This window comes from Egretta garzetta, unplaced genomic scaffold, assembly GCF_000687185.1.
Source record: "Egretta garzetta isolate BGI_Z169 unplaced genomic scaffold, ASM68718v1 scaffold557, whole genome shotgun sequence".
NCBI lineage: Eukaryota > Metazoa > Chordata > Aves > Pelecaniformes > Ardeidae > Egretta > Egretta garzetta.
Genome location: NW_009260264.1, coordinates 952,733 through 967,128, shown reverse-complemented (window position 1 = coordinate 967,128; position 14,396 = coordinate 952,733). Strand labels below are relative to the sequence as shown.

Here is a 14,396-nt window from a genome sequence, read left to right as displayed (position 1 = left end):
TGCATCCTGATCTCTGTAGGGTTAGCATGCCCCGATGCCTAGCAATTTTTTCTTTTACCAAACTTCACAATATTGACAGACTTTTTTCTTAGAAAAAGTAAGCTAACAATGAAAACAAATCTGAAGCTCTAACAGTTGTAGAGGAATACCTGAAAACATCATTTGAATAGATTCAGAGGTTTATAAGCCAAAAAAGCAGTGAAACCTCAAACATTTTAGTTTCTCTCCAAACTGATGGAAAAAAGCAGATCTCATACATATCATCTGGAAAGCTGGGATTCCCTAGGCATAGTTCACAGGCAAGAGATGACAAAGGTTTCCTGAAGATAGGCCTGGTCTGAACATGCAGCAGGGTGTCAGGATTGCGTGGAGACATCAGCCACAACTGGCTTTGCAGGACTGCCTCCTCATGCAGGGGGAATGTCACATTATACAGCAGCTCCTGGGTCAGCCAAGCCCCATCCCACTGCCAGCCAGCTCACACAGGCCTATAAAGCACTGAACTGCTTCAAAATCAACATACCAAATGGGCTGAGACATCATTTCTATCTTTTGCATGCACATGTAATAAATCACAAGGTCCAGAGAGGCTTCCTCCTCAATTGCCAAAATGAAATCACAAATGATGCAAAATCCATCTTTCCATTTTCCTTTTTCTCCAGTTCATTTTTTTCATCTCCATTTAACAACCTCCACGAGGAATAGCCTCTCTCTCAACTGTAATCATGGGGAATCAGCTCCTCAGTTAGTATATGCCATCATTAAAACTGGAACCAACACTGGAACCAACTATAAGTCAGGCTCTAAAACTAGCACCAAAAAACCATTTCTAAAACATCTGAGCAAAAGACTCCACTGTATTACTCTTTTTCCTCAGACAATATTCCTAGAGTCACGGAAGAAAGGAAGTAAAATTATACTTACGTAGTTTAACATAGTTTTTACTCTTTTTGAATAGTGGCTTTTGGTTGCTCTTCACTTCAAAGATAGAGCTAAGGTCTTTTTTGGGTCCTGTTAGAAAGGCTACACCAATGCATAACATTATAAACCCTGTAAAAATACAAGTCATTAGTTTTTTCATAGAGCTTTAACATATTAAACATTGCTCCTAAACACACCTTTTATAAACTCCCAGCTGTTGTGTTACATTCAACCTTATGGCTCCAACAACAAAGACAATTCAAAGCACAAACACAGATAAATGCTATACCCAATGTAGTAATGCAGGCAATATGAGATTTATTGACAGAGAAAATGCTACTTATCATTGTCACAGTATTCACCTCAACTATGCCTGCAGCACTTCAAAAATTTTGAATTTACAGTGTTGTACTTAAGCATTGCTTCCAACAAAATGAGCTAGTGACATTAAACATGCCACTAATGATAAATATTTAAAAAAAAAATTCAAAATAGTAGCATTGCAATAAGAAGTCAAAGCTAAAAGGTTATTTAAAATGCCACTGAACACCTGTTTCACACAAAAACAATGAAGTTCAAAATTATATTGTTTGGGGTTTTTTTCAACTAAGCTGCTGCTAAGATTTAATACACCTGAAACAGCCTTATTAAGCCTGCTTTGTGCTGATGACTGAAGCGCAGACCCAACAGTGAAAGCATCTAGCCTAAAGGCCCCTTCACATTATGAACTCTGCTCTGGACTATGGTGAGCTCCAAAATACAGAAGACCTTTGGGTCTTTCAGGCTGAGCACAAGAGGGGCTACTGGCACTAATGCAACTTACAGCTGTTCTTGCTCTTCCCTTGCAGCCCAGCAGCCTAATGATCATGCTATTACCAGGTAACTTTGTGGTCTCCAGCACCAGCCTGCATTGGGTGCCAACTGAGCAATCCTCAGAACCCATCTCATTACTCACTATGGAAATGCAGAGATACCTTAACTCTACTGGTACTACTGGGTCCCACTACTGCACATTTCATCAGATTTCTTCTGTTAGTGAAATATTTGTTGAAAGACATGTTTTCCTTTCCTCCATTCATGTACCAATTGGGAGAACCATAAACCCAAAATATTTTAATCTGTTCATCTGGGGCAAAGTAGTGAATCCTTCAGCAGACCACCAACTTCCACAGAACATCAAGCACACTTAGCCAGCACTCTCAAGCAAAGACTGATTTGCAGTAGAGTTTCATGGTATTGCGTCAAAAAGATGGCAGATAAATTATGCTAAACACGGTAGATAAATTATGCTAAAATGCTTCCAGGCCCCTACGGATGGCTACAGTTCTCAGCTCAGCCCAATGCTTTCAAAGTTTACTGGAAAGAACCTAGCCAAGAGCAATTAATTTACACCTGCGTATTACAGAACTTTGAAATAACAGCTTGATGCAAAAATACATTGTTTGTAGATGTCTATTGCCTTTGCAAATGAACTGCCCTGTCACCAAGATACAAGTAACACATATTTATATAGGAACTACAAAAGCAATTGCTCAACAGTTCGTTCTAGAACAGTGCAAGCAGACTGCAGCAGGCTGGGAGGCCAGTTTAACATGGCAGCATCTTGCATTCTTGTGCTCCAGAGCCAACAGAAGCAGCTGTGCTTTTTAAGAATAGACAACTAAGTACACCTACAGGTACATTTTAAAAGCTAGTAAGCAACTTCAGTGCACGAACTGTTGCAATGCACTTGTGACAGTATCTTTTCTTTTCAATAGGTAGTCAGACTAATATAGTACGAGCTCTTTTCCCATGCCTTATGAGCTACAGGATCCAATTACCTACAAAGAAAACATGGGAGCACAATGAATTGGAGAAGAGCTCTGCCGAAGAAGGTATATGTCCTTAATATCTTTGTGGCATAGTTAATTAATTATAGAAGTCACATTTTATTTCAGAGTTCTAGCTGAAGGTGAAATAACCATTACTCAGTATTTCCCATTGCCCTTATCGTTACATTAGTTGTAGTGAAAGTTTGCAAACCAGGAAGCCATGTCTAGTGCAATGAAGAAGGGGGCACACACAAAACCATTCTCAAAGGGAGACTGATTCAAAGCTGTTAAAGTTGATGGAAGACCAGGGATCTGACCCCTCAGCAGTATATTACATCACAGTGTAGCAGCACAGAAGTTTTGAATATAATGGTCTTACTTTCATTTTTTTGTCACTTTTCCTGGTGCAGTTCCCTACCCAAACCGCGGCAAGAGAAAGGCAGGATGTTGGACAGGAGGAGAAAGCAAGAAATAGCACTTGCACCTGAAAGAAACCAGAAGAAAACAAGCAGTTTGCCAGAAAGCCAAGCTGTAAGGGAAGAGGCGCAGCATCAAATACACAATCTCACGGTATGATCTGCAAATCTTTGATAAGCAGTGGGATGGCATCAAAAAGACAAAAACTGGACTCTCAGATGGAATATAAACTCATGTAGCACCATCAGCTGAGACAGGTTCAATTCACACTTTCCTTTTTCCCCAAAGAGAAAGTTAAGGCCGTCTCTGTGTTAATATCCAGTGATTGTGCCAGGTGAATTAATCACAAGTGTGTATTTCAAAGGAAGTGATAGAGAGGGAGTTTATATAAGAGCTTTTCTTTTGTCAAAGCATTACTCAAGAAAGCATCTGACACTCCTCTACCACAGGCGTTCTTCATATAACTTCAAAAAATAAAATTAAATTAACTGAGATAACTGTTTCTCTGGACCCCCAGAGTGCTGAACAAACAAAAATGCAATAAATGTAATAGAACTCTCCTCAAAACATAGCAAACTGAAACCCTGCATGTTATTGCTGTAATATATGAAACACGTATGGGGATTAAGAAACCAGAGTGACAGAAAGTAGTTGCAAAGACATTCATGAAATCTAAAACCATCAGAGCAACGAGTCAAGCACAGCATTCATTAATCCTTTTCAAATAAAATACAGAATTTTAAAATGTGCCACACATTTAGCCCAAGATAATGTTTGACACTGTTTAAATATAATTAGCGAAATATGCTATTGAAACATGTTAGTACCTTTTAAGAAAATAGTTCTGGAGGCAAAATCAGAAAGGGTTAGTTTCACCTCCACCTCCCATCAACAGATCATTTTCCTAAAACCTTTATATTTGCTCACCTCAGTTCTTTCTCATTGGCAAATACCTGACAATTTCTTTTCTTGTCCTCCTGTTTGAATGTTTCTGATATTGCAGGCTTACAGACATTCCTGGTGTCTCCACAAAGCATAAGGCCACATGGAAATGAAGCTCAGGTCTCAAATGCAGACTAGCTAGATCAGAAGGATGCTGCCCTTTGCCCCTCACAGCAGGACTAAATAATGCACTGAATTATATTACCATCCCCGTAAAACAGCCTTCATAAACCCCTGAATTTCCAGAAACTACATTTTTACCTGAGATACCATACTGCTGTCTTAGGTAGCTGGCATACAGGTGCATTCACACCCTGGATCGCAGCCATATTTTTAGGGTGTCTGACTGAGAGATCTCTTCCTCAGTTGTGTACTGAGTTATGAGATTATTTTTCACTGTCATTTTCCCTCAACTGAATTCCATTTTCTGCCCACATTTTAAACTATTTCTAACAGTAAAGAAACAAGTAGATTATTTTTTGCACATCTCACTAATTTTGTCATAGAAACTCTCACCATAGTAAACCAAATAGAAGCTGAGCATTTGGAAAGACTGTTTATACACAAGATACATTTTAAACATCTGGTTGAGGGTAAAGCAAGCATATTTGAGTTTGTACAGAGTCATAAAAGTACCTAAAAGAAGATGGGAGCTTTCTCTAGCGTAAATTCCTCCAGGTACAAATTTATAAGCTGTACACCATACACAGAAGAATAATTCAAGAACATAGGCAAACATGGCTGTACTCATGGCTTTCCCAGGATGCAGACAGCTAACAAAGCGTCCAGCCAGTTGAGGCCACACACACATAGTAAAGACAGCAAGAATGTTGCCTGCAACAGCAGCACTCCAGGTGTGTAAATAAAGGAGACCGGCCGAAGATGCTAAGCCTGTGAAGGGATAGAAAAGAATAGAGTAAGTCACAGTCAGGTATATTATCTGGCACCTTCTTTTTCACATTCTGTCTAGGGAAAAAAAGAGTGTCTGGGAAATATAACTGTGCTTTGCAGCCATGAGAACTGCATCACCAGAAGGACAGTTATACCCAATAGCCAAAGACAGCCTCTTACTGTTCCCTATATCTCATTCTCTTAAAGATTGCCTATTCAGCTGAAATAGGAAAAGCTCAGTGCAGCAAAGAGAGAGCAGAAAAACATTAAGAGCTAAAACTGAACAGTTTTTCTTACACAGAACTCTCTCAGTGCAACAGAGGGATGATGTAGTTTTTATGAGATTAACAGGTCTGCCTGTTATGAACCTCCTTTAGCATATAATAGAAAGGATCAAATAGGTTAATGTTAAGAGAAAACGTATCTTTCCCTGATCTTCTCTCCCTTTAGATAACCATATGATGGGCAAGAAAACAACTATTGATCTTTTACTTACTGCAAGATCCTTGATTTACCACACTGTCTTTCACTGTGATGGGATTTTACCCCAAACAGAACATTAACAACCACAAAAACTCTCCATAACAGGATGACTTCATTTTAAAACTTTATTGCAGACAAGATGTTTACTAACTTTCCTATCATGATAGCAAATGTACAGAAACATTTTTAATATTTTGCTCTTATGCATAAAGCATTTTAGCATACAATGCTTGAATCAGCTAACAAACCATTCTGTACTTGTTTCAAATTAGCAATGTGTGTACATCAAAAATCAAATGCTCATACTCACATTACAATCTGCACACACATTTCTTAAAACTAACACCTGCAACAAAAGGTAAATTATTTGGGCAACTGACAGTTTAAGCATTGCCAGCTCTTGTGCCTTTATTGTGACTTTCCTGATATTTGGTATTATATTTTGGTTCTTGACTAGGAGAAACTCAGTTTGCAATAAATTTCTTGTCTTCAAGATTGTGGAAAATCACTTGAAAGTGTTGGCTCTTAAGAGAAGAGAAGGTCCCGAAGAGAAGGTAATAAGAAAAAAAGCAAAACATGATTCATCATTTTCTTTGGTCTCTGTACTTTGATACGTCACAATTTATTATTACACATTTGTAGGAAGTACTGCTTTGTCTTCTTGATATAAACATCTACAAACAATTAGCTAGGGCCAAGAAAGAAGCAGATTTATGTTTTTATTAAACAGCATTTATACCAGTAAATTTCACTCAGATGGGCCTACAAATTAAACCAAGCTGCATCTAGCCATCCATGCTCAGAAGGTATGGAAAACACACCTCTCCACCATTCAAGAGCAGAATTATTTCCATCTCCTTGCTCCATGCATAGCTTGCTCCACAGCATAGCTATACCATCCTCTTGAAAATGGATATCCAGATCCAGCACTTGAATCCCTCTTCCCACCACTCAAGACCCACAGATATATTGCTCCAGCAGAACTCCTTTGGTAGTTCATACTATTTTACTGCCTGGAGATCTTGGCAACTAAGGAGACAGGAGGCAAGCTTGCTTCCAGGTGAACTGATCATTAAATTACAGGTCATCATTGTGCCTCTTGCAAAATTAAGAGGCTTCTGTCATCTCAACCCCATAACCCTTGATGTAGCCTTACACAATGCAGACGGTGAGAACTGAGATGCTACTCATGGGAACAGAACCTCAACAGGGGCTTCTGAAGAGAGCAACGTTGCTCTGCAATGACCTGGAGGCGTGGCCCATAACCCTTAGTCAACTGGTCATCTGTGTGTATATTACAGTCAGTGACAGAGAAAAAGACACTTTGATTAGCAATTGACTTTTCTGAGATGTGGCATAGGGTCAGAGGGCTGGAGTAAAGGGAATAAGGTAATAGAAACAAAAATTCTGCACAGGATTTGCACCTACCTACAAGAAACCATGCAAAACTGGTGACAGCAGACCAGCTCCAAAATGAAAGCATCAGTCCATGAGCCAGGCCCAACAGGACTGTACCTCTAATACAACAATGAGGAAAAAGAAATCACACATTAATATAATTTTATAAACAACTGGCATTGAAAAAGAAACTTCTAGACACATGGACAAGGATGCTTGGTAATAGTTTGTAATCCTTTTATTTTAAACAGAGCTCAATTTGAGCACAAAATATCTTTCTCTCACACCTTGCTACATTTTCTCCCCTTTACTGGACGTATAAAACACACAGTTGAAAATTATGGCAGTTTATTGTAATGTATAAGCAAGCTATGTTCAGCAGCAGAAGCACTCATCTGAAGTATTGGGTACAAAAGACAAAAAGAACTCAGAGAAAATGAGAAGGAGGAATCCACCCCAAACAGAATTATTTTCTTTACATCAAATAGGGGATCCTACAGCATCTAACATTACTATCAGTCTTGGGTAGCTCTCGTGTATACTAATTCCAAATTATTAACAACCTCACCTGCCACTACATGTAGTTGAGTCAGAATAACTAATCTGGTCTCTTTCTAGATTTTGGAACCCGGGTGAGCACCACACAGTATTAAGACTAAATTCTTACTAACCAAAACTTCCACAGAAATATATCTTTTAATATTGCACACACTTTACTTTTTTTATCTGCATGCATCTTTGATGTACACTATTTCCTACCATCTCCTCTCTGAAGTCTACTGCTAGATTCATTTACTGCATATTATAGATGCACTGCATTCATAAGTTCTTGAACCTCAGTCCTAATTTAAAAATTGTTTTGCAATGTGCCAAATCAAGATTTTTATTGATGAAATAAAAATCATTCTGTATTAGAAAATGTTAAGATTTATTGGTACAGACGCAATGCTCAGAGGTATATGAAAGCAAGAATGAATCCATAAGTCCTCTGTGTGAAGTACCTTGTACCCACTTCTTTCTATGTAAGTTCTTATACCATCGTCTGGTTGAGTTTTAATTTGTCACCTACTACAGCACTGGCTTTTGATTACTGTTTTGTTTAAAAAATAGTAATAAAAACCCACTTACCCATGTGGATTAGGATCTGGACCTGTATGTGGATGTCCACTTACTGCCCATCTAGAAATTAAGGAGACCTCCCCAAATATCCATACAGTGAGGAACATGAGGCTGCCAAAAGCAATCCCTGACAAAAGCCAGTGATGGTGGGAAACAGTCTCTCTAACTGCATTACCAGTTTTGTTTGCTTCTTGTTTCCTTTTGTCTCCACCTAGAATAAGAATAGAAATATAGCTGAGCAAACTGTCAAATCCTGTTAGAAAGGGTTACTGAGAAAAAGCAATAGCCAAGATCACAAAATTATCAGAATAAATTACTGGCTCAGACACAAAAGCTAACTTACCTGATCATTCATGGAAATCGATAAGACAAAAAAATCTCTAATAACATTCCTAGTTCTGTCAGGAAAAGCTGCTCACATTAAGTTTACAAAAATGGCAACCTGCTCATATGCTTATTCTTCATACTACTGGAATTTAAATAATTAAATTGGCTCTGAAAATCAGCAGAAAAGTTATTAGAATTTGTTTAGAGGATTCTGTTCTCTGAAACTCTAAACTCTGATAAGAATAAAACCCAACACTTTCAAAGAAGCCAGAAATAAACTCCCTTCCTCCTCTTCTCCTTTTTCCATGCATTTTAGTTCCTCTCTCATCTAAGGAGAAAGCAGCACCTTTAGTTGCACAGGCATAATGCTTTGGCACCTTGGAAGAAGACAGATTCCCTTCCTAATCTCCTGCAGTAGATTCCCTTTCTAAGTTAGGATGAAAGCTCAGACTCAATTTATGTTATGTAACGCAAGCCTAAAAACAATACACACAATGCCAATTTATACCAACTTACACATAGATAAGGTCTTATCTTTCAATGAATTCATTCGGGTTATACTGAAAAGGAAGGAACTTCTGAGGATTTAACACGAACCACCTTAACTAACCAACCCAACCTCACTGTCTTCCTGGATAATACTACCTTCATAGTTTTCAAGTGTGCTTAGCCTATGCCAGCCCCCACTGCTGTGTAGTCTGTCCAGAAGCTCCAAGAACTCAGGCAAATTTTGAGCAGGACAACTTGTCCACTCTTCCAACTCTTTCTGTTTATTTTGCCACATCAGCTGTTCCCTAGCTTGTCCTGTCTCCCTTTCTCTGTCAAAGGATATGCACTGGCAGAGAAACTCAAAGAGCAGACTGAATTAAGACAATAACAGAAGTACCAAAGAAATTTCATGCTGGAATAAGGATAACCCATTCTGGTTTTACTGGTCTAGGTTATGCCTTTGCATTACTGTCACATTACTGATACTGCAATTAGTTGGCGGTTCCAACACCAACTTACTACAGCTTGTAGGAATTGTGCAATGCTTATGCATGAGGTATAAAAACAAACTGTACAGGGGAAAAAAACCCAAAGAATCAAAACCCAGTGACACATAGATAGGTATACCTTAGGATGTTTTCATAACTGCCATCTTTGCTGTAATATGCTTACCTGAATAAATTTGCTCCACTGCTGCTATAATACCAATTGTCAGTATGACAGTATTGGCAGCTTTTGAGCTCCAGACTGGGTTTAGTGATGTATACCAGATGCGAAGAACAAGAAGCATTATCTTGCCCAGCATGAAGCCCCATATCCTGATGAACCTATAAGAATCCATTTTTGAAACAGCGATGCATTTGAGAAAAAAAAAATAAGTAAATCTTCTCAGAAAAACCCCACCTTTTAATATAAAGAAATGTCAGTTACAATCCCATCAGTATAAGAAAATACCTTTGTAAGCTGTTTCCTGACCACCATGTTACTGTTTGAACCAGCAATGAGGAAGAAACACCTGCAGCCAGGATGAACAGTCTAATTGAAGCATTTGGTGCCTGGTACGATACTAGGCTTCCTACAAACACACACACACATGCAGAGGTTGGTTTAACAGGCAACAGAGATCAGATAATAAGGATTTCCTGCAAATTAGTTCAATCTTGTCTGTAATTTGGGTGGCTACACCACTCATCTGAAAACACATGACAACACCTTTTTAAACAAATCAAAGAAATGTAGGTATGGAAAGAAACTGGGTATATATGACATTATAGAAGTTACTACTTTCAGGAAAAAAAAACCCAAAAGCATGAAGCAATTATCCAAGACTGCAGTGATTGCCTTAATTTAAGTACTTATGGTCACAGATTCCATAAATAGGATATATGGATAAAATAGCTAAGCATACAGATATCCCTGAACAGTGCACTTATATAACTCAAAAGCTGTAAAATTTTATGTACGGTGACTGCTCCTTTCTAAAAAGGGTATGGCTTTTGCCACAGTGCACTTACATAACTCAAAAGCCATAAAAGTAAGTGCACTGTGGCAAAAGCCACATCCTTTTTAGAAAGGAGCAGTCACTATACATTGCACAAGGATTAGCCTTAGTGGGTGTGAACAAGGTTTTCTCTGGCCCAGTATCTGATTGCAGAGTGGTCATTAGCAGCCTGTGTCACTTTGTTCCTGGAAACTGTCACTCCCCCAGCCACCGAAAGAGACCATGCACATGCATCTCTGCCATTTCCCAGGGCACAGTGACCTCACCTTTACCGGTTTTAAACTCTGCTAGCAGGTTTCCAATTCAAATGACTATGGGTCACGCCCATTCTCGCGACTTCAGTCAGTGTGGCAAATTCCTGTCCGGGGACCAGTGACAAACAGCAGGCGAAGCAACAGTTTTGCTACCAGCCCTTTGCTAAGCGCGTTTGAGTCAAACTTGAAGAGACATTAAGCAAGGAAGGCCAGAAATGGAGCTGCTGATTCTGGCAATGCATGCTAGGAATCCTCCAACTGTCTATTTGCTCATTCTGCTCAGACTAAAAGACACAAAGCTTAGAGCAAAGACGGTAAAATGAAATCAATGTGTGGTGAAGATGTACTTGTATGGACTTTGGCAGAGATTGCATGTACAATGCACGCAGATTTCTGTCGCCAAATCGTGCTGAAATCTGCAACTCTGCCTCTTCAAATCTTTCATCACTTGTGCTAGCCAGATTAAAGTTAGCATGGGTTTGCGTACTTACGGTAGGCACACCTTTTGTTGCTAAGGAAGTAGACCCAAAATGTCAATATATCTATCCAAACATGCAAATTTACTGCGTGTTATCTGAAGACATAGATTCAAATGGACACTACCACAGGGGTAGGTCATTGTTGGTTGGTTTGTGTTGTGGTTTTTTTAATAGAACACAAAATCAAGTAGTATGAAAGAATACAGAAATTAAAGCAGAATTTTTGAAGAAAATAAAGCTTCCTGAAAAGGCAAAAAGAAAGATAATGATGAATAAGGGAAGAGCCTTTTCCATCAAAACCAAAAACTACAACCCCCTAAATATACCGGTTTTAGCTAAGCATCAAGAATCTCCAGATTTTTTGATTGTGAAATTGAAGACTGAATACTTCCAGTGGAATGAGGTGGAGCATGCATGGGGTAGATTGTTCTGCCTGATTTTGTTCAACAAGCTCCAGAGGAAGACCATGGCCTCTCTGAGAAGGGAAAAAGATCAAAAAGAGAAAGGTGTGTCTAGATATGAAGAAGGAAAGCAAGCAGGAAAAATTGAGGAATAGGAGAAACAGCAGCACAGTATGACAGGACAGAAATAATTTAAAAGACAGAATGAAGGGATGAGAACCAAATAAATGGGAAGCCCTAAAGTCCAGTGATGCCTGTGCAAGGGCACCTGGATAACTTGAGAACCTGCAGCAGGGAGGCAAGTAAAGAGTGAGAGTTACCATTGGCCGCTAAACTCCTTGCTGGAGACAAAGAGGGTGAGGAACATGGTCTTACATCTTCCCCAAATGCTAATGTTCACTGTAGGGCAACTGGTAAGGTACAGCGGAGCTGGGAAAGAATACGGTGTAGGCTGGCTAAGGCGTGGACAATCTTAGGAGTGTTTGGGAGATGGAAATGGCAGGGGAATATGATCACTGTGGGAACAGTTCCTGTTCAGGCAGGAACGAAGGGGAGGTCATACCTGTGTACAGCAATGCTCAGGTTAGCCCAAAAGTCGGGATGCATACAGCTTCAGTCTCCCCATGCTCTGGACTCCTTCTGTGATCACCTCCATTAACACATCTTCTCCCCAGATTACTAATGAAGGTGCTAGCTTTTTGTTTGTAGTTAATAGCTTCAGGAGCTTGTGGTTCAGGTGAAGCAAACAGGTATAAACCTTTACACACCATTATATGCCTGTCACTGCTCTCTGCTTAGCAGAACAAAAATTACACACCTTTAAGCAATTTCCATCTCTTTTGTCAAAGTGAACTAATAAACATAGCAAGATGATCTGAAGGACTAATCTTAAATTTTGCATTACTGTGATATCTGAAGGAATGCAGGGTGCAATTTGAAACGCACTCATTATTAGTTTCTAAATTAGCAGATCTTGTAGAAAGCAACGCACTGAGCACTGCTGCAGAAAGCTGGAGTGGAAGACTGCTCACTGAAAAGCTTATTAAAAACAACAGCAAAGTATTAGGATGGATATGACAGAAAGAGTAGAAAAAGAAAAGAACAGGGTAAAACTACATCTAAAGTGATTAAACCAATGAGCTGCAGTCTAATATCTTCTTAGAGATAAAGAACAAGAATTCTTTTTTAAAAATGAAGTCATGCAGTGAAAGTAAATAAGTAAATAATCCTGTTCTGTCTTCTATCACTAAAAGAAGAAAATTATATGGAAAGTGATTCTCTGATTATCATCTTATATTAATGAATGAGGAGCCAGGATCTGCCGCTTCTGAAAGAGAAGCCAAAACCTGCTGCTTCTGAAATACACCAGTTAGCAGCAGCACCTTCCCTGTATGCAGGATGGAGACCTTTATCTCCTGAGTTCATCCAGATGTTGCAAACTCATTAGCAAGAACTTGCTTTTCAATGCAACTGAAGCTGCCAAACCTTCTCCCAACAAACTCAGAAAATCAAGAAGAGCTAAGACTTGCACCAGTTAGCTGAAGACAAAAGAGGAAATCCCAGGAAGTCTTGGTTTAGGGAAGAACATGTGGGATGGGTAGCGAGGCAGTTTTATCCTGAATGTAAGATCAAATTTTCATTTTCGTCCTGTGCAACTGACAATACGAGAGCCATCTCACACTCGGGATGAGCCTATAACCCCATCAATGTGCTACAGGCATATAGACACATTTTACAAAGAAAAAAACCCAAAATGTATTAACAAAAAAAACCCCACCTGCTTCAGAAAGTAAGTCTGTCAACAAGAACATTTCACTCACAGCAGTTTACTTTTATAATAGCCCCAAGCTGTTCTGTAACGCCTCTTGTCTACCCATTGTCGCAGGTACAGAACTGCTCCACCAATCTCTTGTGCAATATCGAAAACTTTTTTCCTATTGGGCATGACTTGTACTAATTTAAAAGCTTCTAGAAATAAAAGTGAAATGAGATTCGTCTTTAATTATGCAGTACTGGTCTAAAAACCAACACAATGGATGCAAACAATATTCCTCTGACCATGTCTAAAAGCTCAAGAGAAAAAGAAAAGCATGAGTTTGGGAGAGCAAGAACTTCTTCCTGTCTCTTGTCAGAATCATCTGAATTTTGAGGCAATTCGGAATGTTTATTCTTACACCTTGATACCAAGATGGAACCTATAACTCGCTACGGTGTGTACTTACCAACCATAGTCAGTCTCAGAAGGGCTAGGATGTACTTATTGTTAGCCAACCTCCAAAAAGGGCCAATTATCAAGAACATTGGAGAAAAGAAGGCAACAGCAAAAACTTCTAGACCCGTGAGTGACAGTGTCTGAAGGGGGAAGTAATAGATCATCGGTGGCAGTCCATGGTAAAGAGACCAAGAAATGTAGCCTAAAAAAAAAAAAAAAAAAAAAAAAAAAAAGAAAAAGAAAGAAAAAAAAAACCCCATCATATATTTTAAATAGCATGGCTCCCTGGTGGTTGTTTAAAAATATACTCTTTTATACTTCCAAATGCAGAATATCAAATGTACTTGAAAGTAGTTCAAGTAACAATAGCCAGTTTCCGTGAAGAAATATTTGGTATTTCAAGTTAAACAAACACATTTTCCTGGGAAATAGAACGATAAGACAGAAAGGAGTTCGTCCCTCACTCAGACAGCAGTTCCTACTTTGATCTTCAGGGAAAGACTGCTTCATCTAGGAAAGGGTAAGTGTTCAGAGGGAAAAACGGTGGCTAAATAGGTAGCCCCCCCGCAGTCTCCAGGCTCCTCAAAGCCAGACTGGTGGCTAAATGAATTATTCCAGCAAAGCGGGGCGCCGCTCTCCCCCGGAGACGCCTCACCGAGGGACACTAGCGCGGCGCTACGATTTTCTACCCGTTTTGCAGGGGATGCACCCAGCACCTGAGCCGGCGGCCCCGTGGGCACCGCGTACCCCC

The 14,396-nt window shown here is 39.4% G+C and overlaps 1 protein-coding gene across 1 annotated transcript in view; it reads right to left on the bottom strand.

The window, feature by feature from the left end:
- Positions 1-13,839, bottom strand: part of CWH43 (cell wall biogenesis 43 C-terminal homolog) — a 26,519-nt gene extending 12,680 nt beyond the window's left edge. Inside the window, exons 1-7 of the mRNA XM_009642306.1 lie at positions 13,656-13,839; positions 9,753-9,873; positions 9,471-9,625; positions 7,992-8,193; positions 6,894-6,982; positions 4,728-4,982; positions 925-1,050 (exon numbers count right to left, since the gene is read on the bottom strand). Of these exons, the coding sequence (XP_009640601.1) occupies positions 925-1,050; positions 4,728-4,982; positions 6,894-6,982; positions 7,992-8,193; positions 9,471-9,625; positions 9,753-9,873; positions 13,656-13,809 (1,102 nt within the window). The 5' untranslated portion in view covers positions 13,810-13,839. The remainder of the gene's footprint in view (positions 1-924; positions 1,051-4,727; positions 4,983-6,893; positions 6,983-7,991; positions 8,194-9,470; positions 9,626-9,752; positions 9,874-13,655) is intronic.
- Between the last annotated feature and the right edge of the window lie 557 nt (positions 13,840-14,396).